Genomic DNA, 26,761 nt, shown 5'->3' with positions numbered 1-26,761 from the left:
GCATGCACTTCTGCTGCCTTCCAGAGGGAGAGGTCTATGATTTTATGGGGTATAACCGGTGCAAAGGTATTTCAGGATGACATTTTGATACTTAGGAAGGACAAAGATGCCCATGATGGGAACATAAGGAAATGTTTACATGCTCTGATTCAAAGTGGTACAACTGTGAAGGAAGAGAAATGTGATTTTGTAAAACAGTAAGTGGAATACCTGGGTCATGTTATATCTGAGAAAGGTATATGCCCTAAAAACAGTCAAGTTGAAGCCATTCTTAGTGCTCCAGATCCCAAATGTAAAGAACAGTTGATGTCTTATTTGGGACTGAAAGAAGTATATTCTTGTTTTGTGGAGAATTATGCCTTCAAGGTGGAGAATTTAAAAGCATTATTAGCAAAACAAAAGCAACATTTTGTTGGGGTCAGGAACACAATGAGGAGTTCATAGCAATCAAGAGCGAGGTAGCAAATGCACCACATTTGAAGTCATTTGTGATGCAGGTAGATTGTAAGGTATCAGTGAATACTAGTGGTTATGGAGTGTGAGCTGTACTATCAAAAAAGAAGGATGGCGATAAATGGCTGGTTGCCAATGCATCTCATACCCTGACACAAGCGCAAATGAATTATTGTGTGATAGAACAATAATTACTTGCTGCAACATGGAGGACATTTCGGTATGTATGTGTGGGGAATAACATTTATAATGTGTACAGACCATAAACCGCTGCTAAATATTTTAATGCCAGGAGGTGGGAAAAACCTAATACCATGGTTATCTTGATTGGCTTCAAAGTTGCAAATTTGCCATCATGATACTGTACATGTTCCAGGCAAGAATAATTGTGTTGCTGATGGGCTGTCACAGTTACCAGTGGAATCGTGTAAAAGACATGAAATGGATCAGAGTAGATGTAATGTAGCATACACATATGCAGATGTGATGTGTGGCAGGAGACTGGAAGTGGAAGGTTTGGAATTATCAGAGGTGAAATGGATAGAGAAGATGGAAAAGGATGTGGTGCTGTTGGCTATAAAATAATTTATTGTAAAAGGATGGCCATTTGAACGTCAATTGCAAGGTAAATATTGCACATTTTGAAACGAGAAGGAGGAAATATCTATGTATAATGGAATTGTATTGAGAAGAGATACATTTGTAGTAAAGAGCATATTGGGTGGCCAGATCTGGATGGTATGGTGGATCGCTGGGTGAGGGGGTGCAATGTGTGCAAGTCAAGTGATAAAGAGATTAAAACTGTGGTGGTGCCTTTGCAAACGGTAGAATTAGCAATTGATTAGCAATTGATTTCATGAGTTCTTTTACTAATTTACCATCCAAGCAGGCATATACTATTGTCCTCATCGATTTTTATTTTTAGTGGCCAGAAGTATGTGTGGTTGGTGAGTTACCACAGAGGTGGTTCTTAATTTGTTGGAGATTGTTTTTTCCAGAGAAGGTGTACCACAGACGTTAGTTTCTGACAATTGAGAACAATTGAGTGCAGCTTACGTTGAGTAAGATGCAGTCATTTTTGGAAATGTTATGCATCAATCATGTGAGAGTGTCTTTATATCATCCCAAAGAAAAAAATGGCCAGGTTGAGCATTTCAATAGAGTCATCAAATAGGCGGTACAATCGCAACTTATATCTGGGATATCGTGGAAAAAAGCTCTTTGAAGTATGTTGCTGTCATACAGGATTTGGCCACATTCTATAATGGGCAGAACGTCGTTTGAAGTGTAAAGTGTAACATTTGTACCATGGTGGTTGAGGAATAAGAAAGAAGTAAAGGGGAGGTCAGAGATTGATCTCCAGCTGAATAGAAAAGTGGAAGGGTATCAAAAGCAGGTTAAGAATGGAGTTAATGTGGGTAAGAAGATGCCTGTTATTTCGCTGATCAGTATCTGCGTGTGAGGAAGCCTGGCTTAGAGGAGAAGGGAACACCTCGTTGAGGATTGTGAATGTGTTGGGAGGTGCTGTCAAATTTGAAGATTGAAGGGTCAGAATGTATGCCATGTGAGTTTATGTAAGGGTGTTAACACACAAAGTGGTCAGAAGTGTGGTGTAAGTAGGTATTTGATGGCGAGAATGCGTGCTCAAGGGTTGAATCGGACTCTAGGGCGAGTGAGATGTTTTGGGATTATGAGGTGGCAGGTGGTGGAGTTTAAAGTGATCAGAAAGTACCAGTAGGTCGGAGTGTAAGGGAGAGGAAATTGCCAGGTCATCTTAAGGTGTTTATGATTAAATGAATTGGATTAAAAAAAAAAGGAAGAAGAAGATGTCATATATCCCCATGTTGGCATGCTAGTTTAGCTATGTTACAGTTTATTGTATATTTATATACTGGTATTTTGTATCTTCAACGATGGGCATGTATTCTCTATTAATTTGCTATTGTTATGTTGGTATTGTAGTGGGAAAGGTGAGTGGGACATTCGAATGTTAAGATTGGAAGGTCGGTGTTGGCTAAAATCTAGTGCTGGAATGAGAACGTTGGTATATTGGCAGTTTGCCAGTAGCAGAAGTTTAGATTTGTGCTCGATGGCACCACTTTCTGTAATGAGGAACAGAATCCTGGATAATCAACCTCTTTATTATTCCACCTCAGTGTGGTAAATGTATTCTTAACATATATTCTGTATTATGAGCATGTAGTATCATCAAGGGGTTCTGGTGACATTTACAATCCACGAGGCCGTAGGACGTATGGTTTGTAAAGGTCATCTAAACCCGCCGATGGCAATATAGAACCACGTTTTGCATGTTATTCATTATGTATTTTTGATATTACATGATCTATTAATTGATTTTAGTACTCTTTAGAAATATTTAGAACATTGGAGAAACATCCATTTAGTATTCATTGTTTAAGACTATAAAGTTTTTAGTTGTGGACAATCTTTCAAATGTGTTGTATGCAATAAAATGTATTACTAGAAAATCTAATTTTAAATGTATAGAACATTGAAAGAAATAAACATGCACTCTAAAATGTCTGTTCCATTGGTAGTACATTGACAAAATAGAGTTCGTTTAACAGGACCTATATAAAGAAAGAAAATAAAGTACAATGTGGGACAGAATAACTTTTTTTGACAAGGTTCTGCATTCACAATGTTTATTTTCACACACTGGGGAGAAATCATTAGTAATTGTTTGTATCATGCATAGGCCCACAGAGGTGGTTACCAGCACTGAATGAAATAAGAAATGAGATGTTTATCTTTTTCTTTCTTTTAGGGAAGCGAAATATCCTGCAAATTAATTCTGAATCCTGAATTATGCGAAATTATTAAAACAAGAAACACCACTGAAATGTGCAAGTCTTAGTTAGGATTACATTCAATAACATGTGCAACAGCCATGCAAACCATAATTGGCACAACAAATCAAACGTTCACAACCTCATCCTTAATGAAACAGATACAATTACAAATGCAGTAAATCTTCTAACAGAAGAGATTATATATCATGTTACTCTTTCAATCTTGACAGAGACAACTCAAATGTTTTGGCTTTAGTATATGTTTCCGCTTCATTACATTGGGTTTTAGATGATGCATTTATTTGGGTAAATATTGGGAGGTCTCAAGCATTGTATTTGGTGTGCAAGTTATGTTTTACATGGCTATTGTGCGAGTTATTGATGTGTAGACCGTAATTACAATAACTTGCCAATTCAATTGTTTTTTGGATTTTAATTTGTAACCATAACCTCACTTTTGTAATGAGTACCGGGGGTACTGCTATGTTCAATTGTTCTGAGCAAACGCATCCATAATTTCAATTTAACGTTGATATTTTCTGGGATTTATTTTGATCATATACCACATCTAAAATACAGCTGCATCCAGCCCCTCACAGGTGGCCAGCCCCCACTGCATCTAGCTTTAGGTTGTGAGCAGCAGGGTTGGGCACAGAGATTGGCATCCCACAGAGTTCTGTGCCTCACTCTTTATGAGAATCCAGCCCCACTGTATAAAGCCTAGTGCCACAGCATGGCCATGGTATGGTGGAAGGGGTGTCATGTCCCACACTCAATAATGATAATAAATAGCATGTTTTACTCTGCACATCTGCATGTATGCTCTATCTATATGTATCTATCTAATTAACACGAGTGCCAAAAAGCAACATACTTCATACCTGCTCTATGCTTGCGTTTTTCAAGTACATGGATGCATACTTTCTTGGGTCTTAACTCTTTCAATACAGAGTTCACCCCAATGCCTTTTCTAAACTTCCATAAAACATTTTGCTTGGTATGTGACCTTGATGGAATACCTGTCCCAGTGCTTTTCACCCTCAATCTGGGCATGTATCTGACCACTAGAAAACTTACAAATGACCAATGCACCCAACCTGTCAATGTATTCACTGTTTCAGGACAGAGGATATGGCTCTGCTTTTCTACTACAATGCTGTATACTCTGGTCTGTCAGCTGCAACAAAGGGCTGACTGCAGAATGTGCATAAGTTAGTCCGTCTAATTACTCGGGGCTTATTTTACACCTACTGTGAAAATATAATAGCTGCCACAAATATTTAATTATGACTAATAATAGACCAATTTATGGAGGTACCAAAGTCCAGCATTTCAACAAAGACTTTCAGAGGGCATACTGCTGTTCCTTCTGCAAGGGTACAGCAAGAGTTTTTGATCATATTATGCTCCTGGGGAAAAATTTGATTAAATAAGAGGCTTCAAACATTTGTTTGGGCCCATCTGCATTACCCTTTTCAGGGCTGTAAAGTTAGTGCCCACTCAGTATAAAGTAAGTGTTCCCTCATGAGCAATGGCATATGGCCCATGAAAATGAAGGAATCTCTTTGCCCATGTACCTTTCTCTATAATACAGACAGGTGTGCCAAGACCCTGGAGACAAAATAACTATGATACCCATAGGATGTTGAACAAAGAGAACCCCCTTAGCGCCTGCTTTAGAATGAGGCCCGTAGGGTTCCTGCAACCCTTCTGTAAATTATGACAGAGGGATCCTTTACTACATCTAAAGGTGGGACAGGGGTACCTCTGCAGAGTGAAGGAAAGAGTATCAGGGACCACATTCTCAGTGCCTTTGCAGCCACAGCAAACACCAGTCACATTTGGGCTCCTGGATACAGTCAACACTGCACTAGCACTTGTACCCCTCCCTCACAAATGACTCGGAGGAACCTGCAGGGAAACATTTAGTTGCAGCTAAACCACCTCTCTATATTTCCAATGTGTGCTCTGTCTGTGGCGCATGGTTAGTTATTCACTGCAAACACTTTTGTAAAAGCACCTGAATCTCAGGTTTTGAATGGGGTTTACTTCCATAACTTAAGACCCATCATCTGAACTGTACACTCATGCTCTGATATAGCCATTTCCATATGTATGATGTATGGTATCCAAAACACAATAACAACACATAATATGAAGCACAGATTGAATTAATTTATCATAAAATTACTTAGTAGTGACGCCCTGTATATTTTGCATTCGAGTCCCAATGATGATAACATTATTATATATGTTTTGGATTCTGCACTTTTAAAAAGCATGGAAATTAAAAGTGAAACATCTCAAAGCTGGAAGTGCAGGATGTCCACTTAAGCATTTTGCCACTTTTAAAGGGGTCAAGTTTCCTGACACTACCATGCAGTATACAGTACACCATTACGTTTATAATGATCATAATCAACATTACAAGTTTGAGGTATTCTTTGAAAGCTTTCCTTACCACATATTCAAAAACAAGTGTTAGGGTCTCCTTGGTGTGAATGATATCATGAAGTAGTACTATGTTGGCATGCTTCAGTCCTTTCAAGAGTGAAGCTGAAAAACAAAGCAAATACATCAGCTATACATAACTACAAGAAAGGCTAAAAATCACAAAACATTCAGGCAGACTATCAAGCATTCAGAATGTTAGGATTAGAAATGTGCAGAACACTCTATTTATATAGGCTGAGGTTAGGACAATTGTAGACCATATTTTTATAGAACTGTATGATGGATTTCTTGTAAAAGATGTATTTCATACATGGAACTCTTTCCTCTACCCACCCTTAATAAGTGGACTGGTTGGTGTTATTGTCCACTCTGCATGCGCTTCTTATACAAGGACCCGTATTACTTAAAGTTCTGCTGAGACAAAAAGGGTGTGGGCAGCCGCTTTTTGAAGCACTTGAACACTTTCCTTTGACAGAAGAAGCTGTAGACACTCGTGCATTACCTTCTGTAATACAGTTCATGCCAGTCCATATATAGAGCTGGCATAATATCAAGGGGGCATTCTCTCATTTGCATAAGGACAAAATCCAAAACAAATGAGGGAACACTTTTCTCCTGCACCTGCGCCATATAATAGAGGAGGAGCAAAGACAAAGAGGCTGTCAGGAGGAGTACCGACTGTGAATTACATAGACTTAGTGCACAGTCATCAATGTGTTTCCAAGGATGGCACTTGTTTGGGAGAGCGTGTGGAGGGTGAATCTTGTGCCGCCCCCCACCAATGCATTTCAATATAGGCCAGTGCAGTCACCCTGGGGGATCTCTGCCCCTTTAAAATGCAGGCCGCGTTTCCACCTGCAGAGCAACATGGATGAGCTGCTTTAAATAACCTGTCTGCAGAGCAACATGGATGAGCTGCTTTAAATAACCTGTCTGCCTTTCACTAAAGCTCTGCGCCCAGAGCAGGCATGAGTTTGGTTTAAGTGAAATTCTCAGGAAACTGTAGATCATGGATGACGAATGGTTCTTGAATGCCCAAATAGTTACTTTGTATAGTGCTTAATTTGTAAAACATGAGTCCACTGCCTAATACCAAGGCTGTTTAGTCTGAAATCCAACTCAGGCCTCCTAAATCCACTACCAGATACTCATCGCCCTCTGATATCATTCTTTCTCCCTTTGTGATGTTTTCTCTGTCTTTCTCTTTCTGTTTTGCTTTATATTCCTCTCTTCCTCTTGAAGTGCTGGCTTCCAAAAATAAATGCTGTGGGCCCACCAAGAACCACCGGCTCGACTTAAGCACTGTTGAAATGGTTATATTACTTACCGGTAAACACATTACTCCTAGTCCTACTCTCGCTTACCTCCATTATACAATGAGGCCTCTGCGCCTCGTAGACACACTCCCTACCAAAATAAAAAAGGCACCGCCCCCTCGACAATACCTGTACGTACCAAGCCACAGTAGATACAGTTGGCAGGGCCACTGGGAGGGAGGGTGGCCCGTAATGGAGATAAGGGAGAGTAGGACTAGGAGTAATGTGATTACTGTTAAGTAATATAACCATTACCTCCATGTCCCTCTCGTTTATCTCCATTACGGAATGAGACATACCAAGCAAAAGAAAAAACAGGTCAATTGTCCGAGCACAATCCCAGAAAAGCGGAACAAAACGCACCAAAGAAGGGCAAACAAACAGTAACGATAAGCCAGACGCAACACAGCCGACTGCATCCCAGAGGCAAGCCCAGACCCCAAAAACGGGCAAGAAAGAAGAACCACGAAAACAAGGAGCCGAGGACCCTAGAAGCCAGCAAGCCTACACAACAGGACAAAAAACCAGCAGAGCCAGAAAGTGCAACCCCCCAGAGAGGAAAGAAAAAGGGGAACACCAGAGAGCCCGCCAAACAGGAGGGAAAGCCCCAAGAAGGACACATCCATTGAGGGAAGGTCCACCCTACAAAGAACCAGGAGACCAGACCAACCAACAGACCCCAGCAACGGGATTGCAACGCCGAAAGGCCAGCCGGAGCACCAAAGGCAAATAAACAGAATAGGGAACCACATGCGCACTAGCACACCAAGCCCCTAACCAACAGTCAATGCAGAGGCCAAGGAGACCAGGCAGGCCCCCAAAAAACAAACGCACAGCAGAGGCGTCCATAGCCGAGATACCAAGGCATCGCCAGCCACCAAGAGCAAGACGCATACCCAGGAATGCCCGAGAAGGCCCCCGGAGAAAAGGAAACCACTGGGCCACAGAGCCTTAGAATCCAGACCACCACCAACTCCAACAACAGAGGAACCAAAGGAAGAGGAAAGGCAGGAGACCACAGCAAAACCGGACTCCCAACCCACCGAACCAGGCCCCTGGAATAAGGCAAACAGAGGAACAGCCACCAGGGCAATCCACACCCAGGCCCCACAGCAAACAGCCCTGAGCCCTAACAGCAGGTACAGGAAAGGCCGAGACAGAACAGCGAACCCCAAACACTGCAGAAGACACAAATGGGGATGCGCAGGAACGCAACGCACAAAAAGAAAGCAGGCAAGAACGCCCCAGAGGCAAAAGGTAAATACCCCACCAGGGAGAACCACCGCAACCCACCAGCCATAGGACAGGTGCACACCGGACAACCCAAGCTCGGAGCAAAGCTAGAGGGACAAGCAGCACAGCGGAAACCAGCCGCCAACCACATCCAGGCCAAAACTGCCCACAGAAGGAAGAGGAAAGGGGAACAGCACACTGGAAACATCCAGGGGGCCCAGGCAGGAACAAGAGGCTGCCACGACACCCCACCAGCTGCCAAAATGACCCTGCAAGCCAGGACAGCAGAGGAGGCGGCCACCGGTGCCCCAAGGACCGAAAAAAGCATCAGCCAATAAAGGCGCACCCCCCTCAAAAAAATTGCACAGAGCCACAGCGCCGCCCCAAACCACCCAAAAATGGGAGAAGCAGGAGCCAGAAAACCCTGCCCAACCACGGAACCGGAGAGGGCAAAGCCCAAACCGGACCACAGAAAGCCACAAAAAACAGATCACAGGCCAGGAGAGCCAAGCCAATAGCACCAGGCACACCCAGTCAGCCAACCACCCAGGCACGAACCAGGCCCGGCCAAGCCCAACCCCTGGGAGCAGACGAGAACAGGCAACCCACGGCGGCAAGGCCATAGGAAGAGGAGGCAGTGAAACCCAGACCACCCGCAAGCCCTGACAGACACTCAACCAGGAAAGAACCAGGGCCGACAACGCTGAACGCCCGAGAACAGAGGGGGGAAGGAGCCACCAGGGCGAAAGACCGCAGGACACATATGCCCCCAACCAGAACAACAGACGCAACACCCCGGAAGACCACAGGAAAGGAAAACAGCACCCAGGAAACCGGCACACATGCCCCACCGGCACAACAAGGCAGGCAAGGCCAAAACCAGAGGCCAGCAAAAGACAGACAAGCCCCCAGAAGCCGGCCAACCACCGGAACAGCAGGCAAAGAGCCCCAGTACAAGAAACAGCCAACAGGCGGAACCACCAGGTAGGGAGAAGCAAGCACGGCAGCCCACAAAACAGCTCGCAGGGTAAGCCGAAGAGAAAGACCACCACCGTACACAAGGGGGCATACCGCACACAGAGAAGCCCTCAGAGCAACGAGCAAGGAGCAACAGCCCAAACCACAGGGGCAGGCCGGCCCAAAGCCCAGCACAGAATCCAACATGGACGCCCATCAAGCGGGGTGATGCCCCCAGAAAAAAAACAGCACCAGGCCGCAAGCATCGCAACGCAGATGCAGAGCACAGAAAAACCCACAAGCAATGGGAAAAGGAGAGCCCACCCATCAGGAAACAACCCATCCACGAAAGACATTGCACCGCCATGCAGAAAACAAAAAAGGACGTCCAACCCAGACAGATGGAGGGGCAAAGGGAAAGGAGTACTGCACCCACCACAAACAGACCCCCAACACATAGGCAGAGAGGCCCAGAACCCGAAACAGAAACCCAGGACCACGGCAGAGCCAAACCCGCATCCGGAACAGAGCAACGCCATACAGGAGTAGACAGCCTGCAAAAGACCGCTGCACCGCTAACGGCCAGCCAACGCACCCCACAAAGGCATACCAGAGGGAACAAGCCAGAGGCAGCCACAACACCCCCGAACACCACGGAGAGAGAAAACCGGCCCTAGTGCACCAATGAAGAAAGGCAAAGCAGACCACCGGGCAGGAGAACCAAACCTGAACAAACCATTGCACCACGAACAGGCATAGTACACCACACGGGCCACATGAAAAACATGACAGCACCCCAGGCCACACTTCGTAAAGGAGAGAGGCAACCACCGGAATGCAGCTGGCCAGGAGAGTGCCAAACCCAGCATCCGCCCCCCGCAATGCCAGCACGAACAAAGAGGTGGGAGCAGGACAAGAAGGGAACACAAACATGCACCAGGACCACATGCACAGCAAAGCGGAGGAGGAGCCATGCGCCGTGCCATGGGAGCCGACAGCACCAGGGAAACCCAGGCAGCAACGCTAGAAAGGAAACAAGTGAGCCGACCCTGTACAACTGCAGAGAGTAGACGACAGCAGGAGCATGCAAGGGGAAATGGCAGGAGACCCAACAAACAGTCCCTCCAGCCACCCCAACACAAGCAACCATTGGCCGGAGAAATGGCCAGCAAAACCCCCGGCCGGCCCAACAGCAGCCCCGGCCACAGGCCACGCCCAACCCGACCAGAGCAAGGCACCGCCAACCTCCGGCCTGGGAGCAAAATACCCTGCAGAAACACTCACACCGGCCGGAGAAAAAGCACAGCAAACCTCCAGCCGGCGGAAACGACCCACGCTGAAACCAGCCGAGCCACCGCCGCTCCACCAAATGCAGGCAGAGGTGACAGGAAGCACCCAGGAGAGCCTGGCCTCAGGGAACCAGGATATTTCAACAAAGCCGGCCAGAGGCAAGCACTGCAGACCTCCGGCCCAGCCGCAGTCAGGCATGAAGGGGAGAAAGCCGAGCAGCCACACCTCAGGCCATCACTCACCGGAATTGCCAGCCCCAACCGCATGCCACATGGCTAAGGAAATGCTCAACCAAAATGGACCGCCCACCAAGGAACAGCAGGCAGATCACAACACCGGGCATGCGGACTCCCCAACCAAGTCAGCACGGTGCAGCAGGGAACAGAGCACCGACAGACGCTGGAGCACATGCACACCACCAGGCCACGGAGAGCGTGAAAACTGGAGCACAAAAAAAAAGGCACACACAGGCTGCCCACCAACACCCACAGTGCGCAACCAGACAGGTAGCCCCAGTGCAAGAAGGAAGCGGGGGACCGGGTTGAGAGGATGACACAGCGGGAACAACAGTCCTAGCACATGCCCAGAAGCTGGCCGGAGGCAAGCACCACAGACCTCTGGACCGGAAAGAAAAAGGAATGAAGGAGGCGCCCACGCCCATAGGCAGACCCACTCCCCCACTCAACGGAAAGCCAAGTCCCACGCAGTATGCCCGAAGACGGAACAACCATGGCAGCCACCAAGTCGGAAAGAGACAACCAAGCCAGGAATGACGGAGCATACCTGTGCACAATCTGCACCAACAAGAAGCCATTGGCTCCCCAGGGCCCACAAAAAGCAAACAAACAAAAGTCATGCGGGAGTGGGCGCACCGCACCCACCGTACCGTGTCTACAGACACAAAAGAACAGGTATTGTGGAGGGGGCGGGGCCTTTTTATGTTTGGTAGGGGGTGTGTCTGTGGAGGTAATGCATATTCTTGCCCAAGACTGCAACACTTCTCAGGATACACCTATGTTTTCGACCCTAGTTAGAATTCTTTTGGGCATAATCCACATTTGTGAAATGCATACAATGTATGGATGACTAAATTATGCCTTTTTAAAGACATAAGTGAACATTATGTCTGGATAAACTCGAGAATTTGATCTGTCCTTTTAAATGGCAAGTCAGCAACAAGGTTCCATGCCCGCCTTCAAACAGAGTGTCTTTCCCACCTACATTACATACACACATTAATAGAAAATACAATCCATGGCTGTGCCACTGGGTCAATGCGTATCAACAATAGCACTGTGATGTTATTGAGAAAATACTTATTAGAAATATAATTAATGTTGCCCAAAGATTTAAAATCGCCCAAAGATTCAATGCCGCCGATAAATATGCATCTTTTATTCGACTGATGTATCATAAGTATCATTAACATTTAAACATCATTACATTGTATACTAGAAACAATTACATTTTTCTAATTCTCATTCATTCTGATTCATATAGACCTAATTGTAAAGATGGACCTTTCTTTCTTTCAGAACTTTTCCTCTCCCTCCCTTCTAAAATGAAACCTGCTCCTACGATCATGACGCCTAATGAATGAGACAGAACCCCACTAGGGAAAATAGTTGTTATTAAATTAGGAGAAGGTGCCACCACACCCTTAAATCTCTGTATAGCTTCAGTTCAGTAATATTTATAGTGCGTCTGTGGTTGCAGTAAAACTGACCAGTCTTCCTCATATTAAAAAACCTAAACTTCCCTTCAAGTTGCACCATGGCCTCCATAGTCTCACCTCATTTTTATGAGCCATCCAGCTCTGAAATTCTCTATCCATCATCTGTTTACTCAAAATCAAGCAAAAACAAATGAAATCCAAAATTATGACATGGCAAATCAGTTCAAACATCAGATCTTTGATCAGAACTTAAACCATCTAAAAAGCACAATCGCAAGCAACCATTCCTCTTCTGTGGGCTCAAACTCTTTTGCACAACCTCAGCCGATCTATCCAAACCATCTCTCTCTGTTCCTCTTGTTTCCAATCCAACATTCCACGTTCTACCAACCTTGTTCCACCTTACTAATCTAGACAATTCAGTAATGCAACGACATGAAAAAAAAGGCTTGGCTGTGCCCCTCCCTATTTTAGGGGCACTCCAAGCTCAAAAATTTTATAAAAACACTCTTACAGGGGATTATGGGGCACTCCTGCTGACCATTTATTATAAATCTTTGTAGCCTGGCACCAACCCAGGGCACTCTTTCTATAATTATTGGGGAGAGGGTGTGTGGCCCCCGCAAAAGCCTTTACAGGCTGCTGACCTTTTTTTCTAAGGGTAAGGGGGCACCCCTGTCGAGCAGTTATAGCGCAATGAACTCTATCTCCAGAGGTCTTAAGTGGGTGTTGCCAGGGCCCACTAATGGCACCCTCAGCACACACCGTTGATGGCCGTAGGGGAGTATATGAACCCAACAAGCATTGCTCCCGAATGAGGTGAACAGCTAATTTGAGTGCTCCGGCTGGGCACAACCCTACTAGAACATTATTAGGCCCCAGGGACCCCATTCCCCAAGGCAAGCGCCGAGATGCCTACGGGTAATCGAGCGCTATATAAGAACGCATAATAATAATAATAATAATAATAATAATAATAATAATAAAGGGGAGGTGGACCACATGGCTCCCCTCTCCAAGCCCCAGGCACTCCATCCCGTAAGGCTTTACTTTCTGGGTATGTGCCCACCAGGGGAACCCACAAGCAATATGTTGGGGGCCGCAAGAAGATCCCCAGGGCCCCCATGGCCTCAGCTGTTTGTGCTTGCTCCCGCCAAGCTGGAGCAATATGTGTTTCCCTGCCTACAGGAGTGTGGGCAGTCAAACAGATGTTTGCTCCCACCCAGAGGTAGCATTTTTTTAAGTTCCTGCCGAGTGAGGACAGATGTGCCTTCCTTCCCATGGTCCTGCGAGTAGGCAAGGCATATCTGCTCCCATCCAGCAGGAGCTTGAAAAATGGTCCTGCCAGGTGGTATATATATATATACCGTGCAGGACGGCACCATCTTTCAACGTTAAGAGGCTGCGGAGGGAAACGTATTCCAGTCCGAAGAAACAGCACAGTGCGCCCAAATGAAATATGTCTTGCTATTACGATGAACCAATCGAAGGCATGTATATGAACGGAACCTGATTCCCTACGCAAATGACAATGGGCCTCTGAGGAAGTGGCGTTCTAGCCACGAAACGCGTCAGGCCGCAATTAAAATTACCAGAAGGTAAAGGCAAGCTGATAATGGAAGCCGGAAGGCGGGCAAGCTGTAGTGTGCGTCCTGGGAGCTCAAGGGCATTTGTTTGAAGAATACTTACACGGGGACCTGGACCGTGCAGGACGGCACCATCTTTCAATGTTAAGAGGCTGCGGAGGGAAACTTATTCCAGTCCGAAGAAACAGCACAGTGCGCCCAAATGAAATATGTCTTGCTATTACGATGCTGGACCCTACTAAGGAATTAATTAATGTCTTATCTATTGTGCGCAGGGAAACTTACTCAGGAATTGAACTTTGATAAGGACTAAACTACAAGTCCCAACATGCCATACGAACTTGCAATCAACCAGCAAAGCCCATTGGGGGCCGTGAACCAATCGAAGGCATGTATATGAACGGAACCTGATTCCCTACGCAAATGACAATGGGCCTCTGAGGAAGTGGCGTTCGAGCCACGAAACGCGCCAGGCCGCAATTAAAATTACCAGAAGGTAAAGGCAAGCTGATAATGGAAGCCGGAAGGCATCTCAGAACGAAAGGCTATTGGAAAAGACCATCGGACAGTACTTTACTGGCAGGTTCTCAGGGGCGTAGCTTCAGGATCGATGTTTGGAGTGTTGCACCCCACAAATAAATGCATTCCTGGCTTGGTAGTTAGTTCTGGAGAAACTGAGTTGGGCCTGCCATGCCTAAGTCAGATTTTTTAGTTGAGCACCAAGAATAAAAGACAAAACAGTAAAACAGGGGAGAGTGATAGAAACACAGATATACATCAGCTGGCTATATTTCAAAATGTGGAAATGTGAAACCAGCGAACCAGGAATCAATTCTAGCTTACCTGCTTGTCCAAATTGTGTGATCCCAGGCACACATTTTATTTCACACAGCCTCCTTTTTCTTAATTATCACGTGAGAGTATTTTAAAATGCTTTATTGTGTTTATTTAAAAAATCTATTATGTTACTCCATCTATAAAGTTCAAGACCATGTTTAGGGTTTACATGACCTGCCTCTTAGTTCACTAATGACATTGTCGTTGTGTGGTAGCGAGCCATTAAACCCTCCCATGCTCATGACGAGCTCAGCTCGTCATGAGCCACGGTGGCCGTGTGCTCATGACGAGCTCAGCTCGTCATAACGGCCGCAACGCTCGCACGCGGGGCTAATTCCCCCACTGTCATGAGCGTTCTAAAGAAACGGGTGTGGCCATGACGAGCTCAGCTCGTCATGCGCACACGGCCACCTTGGCTCATGACGAGCTGAGCTCGTCATGAGCACCGGGGCGCTGTGCGCGCCCCCCCGCCCCCCAGCAAAGCGGGGGAATTAGCCCCGCAGGCAAGGGGTTAACCCATCTACGTTCATGTTGAAAAATGATCACTTTTAATAAATGTCTATTAATGCAATGATATAATCGTAGGTACCAAGGTTAAATGCTTCCGCATGTTAAAGAAATGCAAGTTTTTTAATTTTCAAGACACAGTATCATATTTTTACATTGTTTGTTGCATAATATATATACCAAATGTTATCATGGCTTGGCTCATGCTTGGACCCTTGGAGCCAAGCCAGAACCTTGACTTGGCTCAGGCTCAGCTAGCCTTATTACTTTGCAGGTACACCCACATCTATTTACAACTTGGCTTGGTATATGTGTCTGTCAATCACTTGATAAAATGATTTGTGAAAGGCAAAGACTAAAAGCATTGAGCCCTGCTTGCATGCACCGATTTGACAACTCTACCAGCAAGGATCCTCATAGCAGAGACAAAGAAGTGTGTGTGCAGAGAAAATACATTTAAAATAAGTGATCCCAACGCAGGGCTTCCATGCCATTGTGGAGGTTTTTGTGACTGTAGTCATGAGTTTCCAGGGAAAACTACCAAGCCCAGGAGGGACATGCAGGGGGCATAGCTTCAGAGGGTTGTTTGGTTTGGACACCCTCCAAATGCATTCTTGGATTGGTGGTTGAGCTTTAAACTTTTTTTTGGGAACTTAAATGTATATATTGATGGGGCAGGGGTGTGGGATTATGGAAAGGTGGACGCTTACAAAAAGTGGAAAACAGTTTTTTGAGGTACCTCCTCACCGTACCGCGAGGTTCCTTGACCTATTGCTGCCATCTGGAACTGGGCCTCCCATATCTAATTGTCATAGTTAAACTTCAACCAATTCTTTTATGGCATCGCATCTGGTCGTCTAACAAAACTGTCTTCAGTCAAGGGCTTTTACCGGACTGTCTTTTCCTTGAAAAAGTGCATAAGATTGGGTGGCTTGCCTATATTAAAATTTTTCTTTATGATCTGGGCATGACAAAGTACTATCACACCCCTACATCAATCTCAGAACTATCTAGAAAAGGGGTTAAAAAACTATGTTTGACACACTTGGAACAATTGCGACTGACCAACGAGGCAAGTAATATTTCAGTTCAACACATGCTAACAGTCTAAACCACCTTGGCCATACAACCCTACCTAACCTTTAACTTGAGCGGGTACGAAAGATTTTTGCTGACACGGTTCAGGTTGAATATTTTTCATCGTTTGGTGACCTTTCCGAAAATAAATGACTGGTCAAAAATTCTACCAACTTGCCCCTGCGATGAAGTTTCAATTCAATCCTCAATGCGCACGGTTCTATTTTGTAAGTTTTATAACGAACCAAGGAAGCGTTGGCTAATCCCGATATTAAAAATCTTAGGCTTTCGAAGATGTCGGCCAGCCTTCCTCGTCCTCCAATTTCTGGAGGAAGAGTGCATTGCATAAAGCATAGCCCAATTTTTGAAGTTTTGCGTTAGACATACATCAAACATAGAGTAGAACTTGAATCGCATAGCCCGTCTAAGATTACACCTACCTCTTATTTCTTTGCACATATGATCAGTTCTAGACTGTCTTTTAATATTCAGATTGCATTCTTGCATTTTATAACTTGGTTTGTTCGCCAATGTTTTTAACTTCTTTAATTTTGGAAGGATGAATTTTTTAACAATTGTTTTACATGTAAATTTTCAAATGTACTTTTATGGTATTTCTAAAATCTGAAAAACGAATAAAGGATTATTTGATTTGATTGACTGGTTTATCAAAAAAAATAGTAAATCTGCTCCTACAGAAGTACTCCTTGAAGTGGTACAAATGTGATACTTTTTGGCATTCACAAGCATTGGCAGCATTAGGCTTGGGAAGCTGTGCCAGTCTCAGGTTTCCATGCACACTACTAGCAATCAAACACCCAAAGGTGATGGGAGGAATGCCTAGAAAATAGACTAACCAGTGGCATCCCCTCTGGGTAGCATTCCAACCCATCGTTTTTCAGTCACCGTAGACAGAGGCCCACCTAATGCAAATCAGTACAGACTCTGTTCCTCATGGAAGCAGTCCATCCCATACCTTGGTCATCCCACCCCTCCAACCTACAGACCACTACTTTTTTAGATGAGAAATTTGAGATTCATATCCCCCGCTGAACCAAACTGATTAAGCTATGTCACTACAGGTTATGTGTTTGTGTTCCCCCTGTACTTTAGTTGAAGGCATCCCAAGTACAGAATAAGTACTTTTTGGTGGTATTAAACAGTCCGCTGCAAACACCTCCAAAGGAGGCTTGCTAATTATTCATAGCTATCAGACCCGCAGGCAAACGATGGAGTGAAGTGGAATGTAAATACATTGTGTCACAGGGAGGAGGGGATTTAATGCACAACAGAGAGATTTCGCATTTACACTACAAGTTAATTAGGTAAGATTTATTTCAGGCACCATACATGTTTCATGTATACTTTTGACAGTGCTGCTATAAAACAGATGGTAGTGCTTTTAATTATTTTCCTCTCAAGATTTATTGGCAGGCCTAAGAGTGCAGCACATACTGTTGAAGACAAACAGTACCAAGGAAGAGGAGGGGAAATGCTAATGCGTTTGTGATGCACTGCATTATGGCAATGAGCTATGCCTACTCATTCTCTCAAAAGCGAACAACAACAAAATAAGTCTACAAGGATGAGCATGCGGGAGCTGCAGATGTCAAGAGCAATATACATTCTAGGCTTAGACCATTTAAGCTAAACGTATATGGAGTACTGCACCAGGTGCCCAATTCATGAAAGCAGGCTATAAAAACTCAGTCGTCCACTCCGGGAGATTTACTCCTTTCTTTCAGTGCATTACCAACAATTATGGGTTTCTCAAAGTACTTCGGAGGACTCCTCCTAATCTACTACAGTTGTAGATTTACAGTAGTATTCCAATGTATAGAGTTTCTAATGCAGATTTTCCACTATATAGCATATCATGCTGATATGTGCATTTGCTCAATTAACAATGTTTTCTCCATAAGGTAACTGTCTGTGGTTGTAGAGGAACTTCGTCCCTTATCCACCTCAGAAAGGCCCTTATAGCTGCATTGCACAGAAGTAAATTTGAATGAATTATCAGGATTGAAATCCGCCTGCAAGAGGCATGTGAATTCTATAAGGTAAGGACTACAGGCTGTTCACTCCTTCTTTCGGTCTAATGATACCCGGTCTGGTTATGGCATTTTATTTTATTAATTATAAAAGATTCTGAATAGGTCAAAGCCCGTAAACCTTGTTATATACAAAATATTTACCAACAAGAATCATGTACATAAATATTACAGATTTGTAAATGCTATAATTGATCAAGGAACATATAAATATAGTATTCGTAATAATGCAAAGCCCATTATTATGCGTGTAATTTTATATACACATTTATTATGCGATATCCACTTTATGTATATGTCATGCCATACAAATTAATAGTTTTTAAGGTTATAAAGCTTCAGCCAAGATGTGGTTTGCCTTCTATTGGCCAGCAAACCTAGGGCTAAGGTGTCGATAAGAACCTGGTAGAACAAGAATCAATTCCATAGTGAGTTAAGCCACTCAGTGCGCATTCAGTTACACAATGAGGGTCCATTTGAGCTAGTCTTTGCAATGGAAACCACAGGTCCAACAGAAAATGGGCGTTTGTAGTAAACGGTCTAAAAAAGGTGCAAACGGGTCATCAGTGCCTGGCAGAAGATTTCTCATGCTGTCTGGTTTTGGGAGTACTAAAGAATACCTGCAAATCTAGAAGTGTCGAGGAGTTAGACGAGTTCAGTATCTTCAATCTACTCTGAAAACTCCTGTGTAGACCAGTCATGCCAAACTTACTGTGGTGGAAAATCTTCAAAATTAAATTTTCAAAATTGTAAATGCCGATTAGAATTGTAAAATTCCAGAAACCCTCGTTCTATGAGTCAGTATTTGGAATTGATTCTTTTACAGAAGTTTTTGGCACAACCATGTATCTTAAAGGCGCATAAGAGAGCATAAGAGTCAGTCCCCAGATAAATAATTTTAAAAGATTTATTTAGACCATGCAGCACAGTCAACTGAGTTGAAATGTATAGCATGATCATACTATTACAGTTTCTGTGCCTGGTTGGATGCCTGTAAATTGCAGCCTAAACGGATAAAGTGTGGATTGAGACTGTCAGTTATTTCAATAGTTAAAATACACATTAGTAAACAAGAACTGCAAGAACCTATCTTAGGAGTGACACTTATGTATTCTATTTTTTTCTGTACATCAATGTTATAACATTGAGGGATTTTATCAAAGTTACAGCCAACACGTGCATCACCATTTGGGGCCGGTGGCTGCTACGACTGACCTTCTTTAAAGTGGTACAGATTAATACAATTGTCCAATACAAGATTAGAGGGTTATTCAATAAGCAGACAAGAGAGTGAAGAGAATCATCAGGTTTATTCCATACACCTCAACAACAGCAAACCAACTGCCAATTACGGAGGACTCCGGCTCCTCACTTTACATTCTAGAACTTCGTGACTGCAAGGTTCCACTGTTCTGGTCTATTCTACAATGTTTTGGTCTTTTCTACTGTGCAAGTGCCATGGGTGACAAATACCACAACAAGCTTTGAAAAAACCTAGGCCAACCAGCTTCAGAGGCTCAACATGTCAAGTAGAACTGTATAAAACAGAAGTAGGAACTTTACCTACTGTACAACAAAGAAAATTAGCAACAAATTTGAGGGGGGCACCAACATTTAAGGAGGAGTTGGAAAATTGGGCTCTGTAAATGGAGCATTGTGATAAATTCTTGTGCTTTTCCTTTTTAGGTCTCGGCTTATCACATTTTTTATAATAATATGTACAATTTGGACAGATGTTATTTTAGTAGTTTCATTAGTTTCTTTTTGTGGGTTCACATTCTTTGATTCGTTGTTACTATCCCATTTGTGGTGTCTAGCACCTCCATTACTGGAGAGCTCGACATAAAACGTAAATAGATTAGTAAAGAGTGGTTGGGTGAGAAGCCTGGCCATTAAAGAGCAGACTACTGAAAATTCAGACTGTTTTCGCAAAATGGGCCTTAAGGCGCCTCCTGTCTTGTGTCGGGACCGCAAGAGAGGTTGGGCCATGTATCCCATGGACACGTGGCCTTTAGTGCCTCCCTCTAGACCCCCAGGTGTTTGGTGCTGCACACTATTTTACCTGCCTGCACACTTTTATGACGTGCAGAGGGCTTCACTTTTTATAGACAACATGGTACAGGCCACTCACCAGTGTGCGTTACTCAAGGTTTGAGCGAAATTATGTGCCGACCATGGATTTTGTGACCCTTTTCTGACCGGTGACAGAATACTTACTGGACTCCTTACAATATGTACTACACCTAGGGAGTGGATAGAAAAGTCTATCTTTCTCAAGTTACTCCACAGCCCCATTGTTCTGTACATCAACTTTCTACATAAACAGAATCGCCCTCTGTGGTCATTTATTAAGCTTCTGAACGTGGGGGGAGGACCCGCGGGGTGCCAAGGGCAGCACAACACTGCTTCAAAGAGAACTAAAGCATTCTCAAGCACTTCCATACGGTCTGTGTTCACAAATAGCATTTTGATTAAATTTGCATGCCAAAATGTGATTGTAAAATGAAAAACGGAGCCTTATTGTAATGTTTCAAATGTTACATATTTTAGATAATTTAAGAATTGTCCCTGTGCCCCGAAGACCTTTTGACAGCTCTCTCTCTCCCTCTCTAGTTTACAACATGTTTCTACTTTTAATTGTTATATTATACATTAAAATTAGCAAGGTCTGCAGAAAATCAACTTGTCTTTCTGAACGTCTAACACTTTGCATGGCATATACAGCTCGTGTACAAGTCTGAAGAAACCAGAGGAGCATTTGTTATATAGGTCGCCAGTTGGCAAGTTCCTAAAAGTGCTTCAAGTTCAATGAATGGACAACAGAGGTCGAAAGATATGGATTCATGCTGCTGTTCCTAATCATTAAATATGAATGTCTTCGTCGACACTATCGCAAACTGATTAAATGAAGGAATGCAGCTTGTTTAAAGTCTAAAATTAATAGAACATAAAACATTCAGGGACAATTAAAAAAAGCGTTTTCCAAAGTGTTGAATGATGGGACGAATGGCAGGCACACCCGCATACCTGGTACTCTTTCATTATCATTAGAGAACCTCGCACCACTGCCTATTTTTCTTAATGTAGGCAAATCGGTTTATTGCAAAAGTGGGCAATGTTCTCGTGGGCGTGGTACACCAGATATGTGTTCAATCCCATGGCTGCGTGAGGGCATTCACTGATGTTTAAGAGTGGTGATCTAAGGTAGAATGACTTGCACGCTTTCATGTTGTGAATGTATGTTCCACAATACATGGTTTCACTGTCTTAGTCCCTTTGCACAAACAAACAAATTCCATAGACAACTGACTTGTGGTCACACAACAGATACAGAGGAAGATCTTCTAACAAATGTAGTGAAATGATCTTATAATTTTGCTTTCGCGTGCTCTAATTAGTTGTTCCCTGGTGTTCCGCAGCCTCTTTTATGAAAGGGGGGGGGGGCACTGATATCCATGATTTGATTTAAACATTTATATATAGCGCACAAGTGCCAAACAGCTTCTAGGCGCTTGAGCCGGATGGAAAATGAAGGTTACCACGCAATCAAGAACTGAACTTAATTTACAAACATCACGGTTTTTAAAGCTTTCCTGAAGGCCAGGATAGTTGGACAATTCTTTATCTCATCGGTAAGCATGTTCCAGGTTTTAACAGTTCCTGAAATGAAATTTCTTCCGCCCCAACAAACTCTTTTAATTCTGGGCATTAGAAGGAGTTTGCAGTGAGCCGACCTCAAATTTCTGGTTAGTGTATACCATTTCAATTGCTTTTTCAAGAAGTCAGGGCCTTAAAAGCTAAACATTGTGCTATGAATATAATTATTTTCTCCACCGGGAGCTAATGTAGGCTCTTCAACTTCTGTGAGACCGGCGGGAATTTTGGTATATCCAGAAGCAATCTGGCTGCCGCATTCTGGAGCTGTTGTAGCTTTTGAAGATGCTGCTTTTGGATCCCTACATGAAGCGCGTTTCCACAGTCCAGTTTGGACAATGCCAGTGCTGTCACCAGAACTTTTACGGACTCTGGTGGAATGAAGGGGCGGATTTTCTAATCATCTTCAGGATGAAAAAATATCCATGGAAAAAAGAAGCATTGACTTCCATCAATAGCGTCCCCACTGAGGCATCATTTGCAATCAGATTTAAACAGTTTTGTTCAAGTCTGGAGATATGGTGTTTGCAAAACGCATGATTTAAATTTACCTGTCTGAGTAAATCTGGCTTTGGGCCTTTTACAGTGTTTTTTTATCTGGTGGATTTACATATATTCAGAGTTGTCCAATATAGCTTAATTTTTGTCTAATAGCAGATTCTTTACAGTTATTTCTCCTCAGCTCTTTCCAATACATTATTATGTTTAATTTAAATTTGCCTAGCTTAGAAACAGTAAGTTTCAATTCTATTAAGGACACGGAGGCGAGGAGTATGCTTTTCTTCCTTCACTTTATTCCAATACCAAAAAACACAGCAGCCAGAAAAGCAATAAAAATGACTTTTTCTTACAAATTTTGCTTCCATAAACTAATGAATACAGTCCATAAACATTAATTCCAATAAGTCCTAGGGATAACACCATAACTAGTCCTTTCACGCTGTCCATAACTCCTAGAAAGCTCCACCATCTTGTGAAGACCTCCTCTTTCTTTGCGCAAGTCACGCCTTCACTTCATTGGTCCTGCTTGGCTCCATCATGTCCTGCAATGTAAGGACAGCCTGTGAGCGTATCTCAAGTCACCTACCTAAGGCCACCACCACATCTGCTAAGAACAGTAGCATGCAGGCAACAAGTACTGTAGCGGAAACATCAAACCAGATTACTTACGTAAGTATGGGTGGGTACGCACCAAGTGTGCAATGGGAGGGATAATCCTTGCCTCCGTGTCCTTAATAGAATTGAAACTTATCGTTACTAAGCTAGGCAAATTTCGATTCTATGTCAGGACGGAGGCTCCGATTATGCTAGTTCAAAGCTTACTTGCCACCAACTGAGCAACCTCCACCACCGGTTTGAAGTAAAACCTCTTGAAGGTGGAATTGGAAGACTAATCTGCCGCACGCATAAGGTCTTCTAACTGTGCTCCTAAAGAAAAAGCCTTTAAGGCCATCGCACCTCTAGCTGAATGTGCACCAAACTGCTTTGTATCAATTCCTGCCTCTTGCATGACCCATCTCACCCACCTGGCTATCGTGGGGGAAGAGACAGCATGATGCGGTTTCCGCAAGGCAATAAGGAGCTGCCGTTCGCCTGGAGGGTGAAATTCAATCAACAATTCCTCATAGGAGTTCAGACAGTTTACCACACAGAGCTTGGGCACATCCGCAAAGGCTGGATAAGAGATTGTCCTGGAGTCTGACTTGGTGCGGCAATCAAGTATAAACGTAACCCTGTCTGGGAAGAAAACTCTTGCCGTAATGTCCAAAGCTCGGACGTCCAAGACCCTACGACAAGACACTAAGCATAAAAGCATGGCCAATTTAGCCGAAAGCTCCTTCAAAGAAAGGTACTTATTATGTTGCCAGGACAAAAAAAGATTCAGAACCAAATTAACATCCCAAAGGTCTGAGTAGCGTGGCTCCGGGGGCAAAGACAAACGAATCCCTCTCAGGAGCCTACAGACGAACGGGTGTTCACTGATCGGGGCACAGTCCACTGGACAGTGAGCTGCTGATATCGCTGATCTTATCGTGTTGATCGATCTGTAAGCCAGGCCATTCGTAGCCAATTCTGCCAGAATATTCAACAGAGGAACGACGCATGCGACCACAGGATCCAGGTCCCGTCTAAGACACCAACCCATCCACTTAGTCCACACAGACCTGTAGCGTTTAGATGTGCTGTCTGCCCAGGCCAAGAGACCTTGAGCCTGTCCCGAAGTCCCAGGAGCGACCAGCTTCTCCTGAAACCCTCCATGCCATGAGGCGGAGAGATCCCTGGAGAATGAGGTGGTGATGCTCCCCAACCGGATTCCGAAGAAGCTGAGGAAACGGGGGGAGTAGGATTGGAAAATCCCAAGAAAGTTCCAGAAGAACTGGAAACCAGACTTGAGACCTCCATTATGGCGTCATCACCACCACCTCTGCCTTCAAGAGGAGGATTTGGGCCGCCGTCCGTACCACCATCGCAAAAGGGGGAAACGCATAACCCTATTCCAGGCTCCAGACCTGGGGAAACGAGTCTGTGGACTCCGCAAGAGGGTCCAGCCACCAGCAGAAGAAGCGCGGGAGCTGGTGGTTCAGTCTGGATGCAAGGAGGTCCACCGAAAACGGTCCCCAGAGGTTGTTCAACCATTCGAAGACCTGAACATCCAGGTTCCACAGGCTGGAGTCCTTCAGATGTCTGAAATGCCAATCTGCCACCTCATTGGCCTGACCCGGTAGGTACTCCGCCATCACCGAGACTTGGTGCGGCAAGCAATACTCCCAAAACTCCTTTGCCAGGTCCGCCAAGGCACGGGAAGGAGGTCCCCCCAAGCGGTTGACATAACGTACCGCTGAAACATTGTCCATCTTCAGTTACACGCACAAGGTCGCCTGATGCCTGGTCCAACAGTGGATGGCGAAAGAACCCGCGAGAAGCTCCAAACAATTGATGTGCAACCTTTGCTCCTCTAACGATCACTCGCCGCCGGTAGAGAACTCTCCGCAACGGGCACCCCAACCGGACCTGCTGGCGTCCGATTCTATTACGAGATCTGGGGACGACCCGAAGATTGCCCGGCCATTTTAGGCCTCCATGTGTTGCAACCACCATGCCATTTCCTCTCTGGCCTCCTCCGACAAGGGGACGGACTGGTCGTACGACAGTCACTTCCGGAGATGGTGCGCCTTTAGGCGCTGCAAGGCCCGGTAGTGAAGCGGGCCCAGGAAGATCGCTTGTATGCAAAAGGGAAAGAAGACCTACCACCTGTGCTATCTGGTGGAGTGATGTCCTCGGTTTGGAGATAGTCTGCCAGAAGGTGTGACGGATCTTGGCCATCTTGCAGGCCGGCAGACTCAAAGAAGAATTCACTGAATCCACGACAAAACCTAGAAAAACAAGACTCTGGGTCGGAGAGAGAACAGACTTGTCCTTGTTGATGACAAACCCAAAGCTGTCTAAAAGGGATATCGTCTGCAGTAGCTGGGATAGTAACTTCCTCGGACACTGCGCCATGAGAAGAATGTCGCGAGATGCACGATCATTCTTACCCTGCGACCCCTCAGAGATTCTACCACCGGATGTAGCACCTTTGTAAAACACCAAGGTGCCGAGGAGACTCCGAATGTAAGGGCAGTGAATTCGTACACCTGACCACGCTAATGAAACTGGAGGAAACGGCGATGAGGAGGATGGATCAGGATCACCAGATACGCATCATTTAGGTCCAACCTGACCATCCAATCCTGAGGCAGGAGGACATCCCGTAGAAGATTGATCCCCTCCATCTTGAAGTGTCGTTAAACCAACCACCCATTGAACTCTTTGAGGTTAATTACCGGCCGCCGACCTCCGTCCGTCTTTTCCACCAAGAAGATATTGCTGAGGAAACTTTTGGGATGCAGTGCTGATCGACAGATGGCTCCCTTCCTGAGCAAAGCGGACACCTCTTCGTCAATCAGCCGTGCATCTGGAACGGAGAAAGAGATGGGATGTGGGCACGCTGCTTGCCGCGGTTGGTCGTAGAACTCTGTATGAAAACGTCTCACAGTCTGTAGAACCCAGGCGTCTGCCGTGAGTGTCGACCAAGCATGCTGAAAATCCGCCAGGCGCCCCCCAATACGGAATTGCTGCGCCGGGATGACACACCTCCTGACTGACCACCGCAGCAGTTGCCTCTGAAGCTGCAGTGGCCTCGGAACCGTTGCCCATTGGTGGGGTAGAAGTTATTAAAGTTTGCTGAGGCCTGGTACTGTCCTCTGCCGGAGCCTTGTCCCCTATTATTGGTCTGCTGACTGCCGCAGCCAGTCGCACGGCCCCTCCTGCGACCGGCCCCCTGGGAAAAACGGGACTGGAAGACCCTCTTGATATTCGATTGGGCCTTGTCTAGTGAGGTGAATGTGGCAACAAACTTTCCCAACTCTTTTACAAAGGGGTCCCCAAACAGGCCCCCCTATGCCACGGCTCCTGCCTCGGAGGACGCCAAATCCCCCAACTTTGGGTCCAACTTGATGAGTAAGGAACATCGGTGCTCTGTTGACAGGGCGCAGTTGGCATTACCCATAAAGGCTATCGCCCTCTGCGCCCAGTTGGACAGAATGTCGGGGGAGATGACGGACCCCTTCGCCTCCTCCGCCATGTCCAGGATCTTGGTCATTGGGCCAGTGGCGGCCAGGAGGTTATCCTGGCATGATCTCCAGGAACGATCAATCCCCTTACGAGGGTCCTTTATGTATTTTGCGAGGAAGGTTGCCATTTTGGAATCCAACTCGGGGGTAAGACCCACCTTCCCCTCCAACGTGGGGCACGAACACTCCGCCCTAAGGCACCCCCGCGACTCCTTCTCCAGGGGCTTGCGGAGATGTCCCGTAAT

General features: G+C 45.1%; 1 protein-coding gene across 1 annotated transcript in view; it reads right to left on the bottom strand.

Annotated features, from left to right (window-relative positions):
- Positions 1 to 26,761, bottom strand: part of CDK14 (cyclin dependent kinase 14) — a 2,636,151-nt gene that overhangs the window by 1,579,198 nt on the left and 1,030,192 nt on the right. The window contains exon 6 of the mRNA XM_078663634.1: positions 5,728 to 5,822. Within this exon, the coding sequence (XP_078519760.1) occupies positions 5,728 to 5,822 (95 nt within the window). The remainder of the gene's footprint in view (positions 1 to 5,727; positions 5,823 to 26,761) is intronic.

The sequence above is a fragment of the Lissotriton helveticus genome, chromosome 10, assembly GCF_964261635.1.
Source record: "Lissotriton helveticus chromosome 10, aLisHel1.1, whole genome shotgun sequence".
NCBI lineage: Eukaryota > Metazoa > Chordata > Amphibia > Caudata > Salamandridae > Lissotriton > Lissotriton helveticus.
This window is presented reverse-complemented; position numbering and strand designations above follow the sequence as displayed.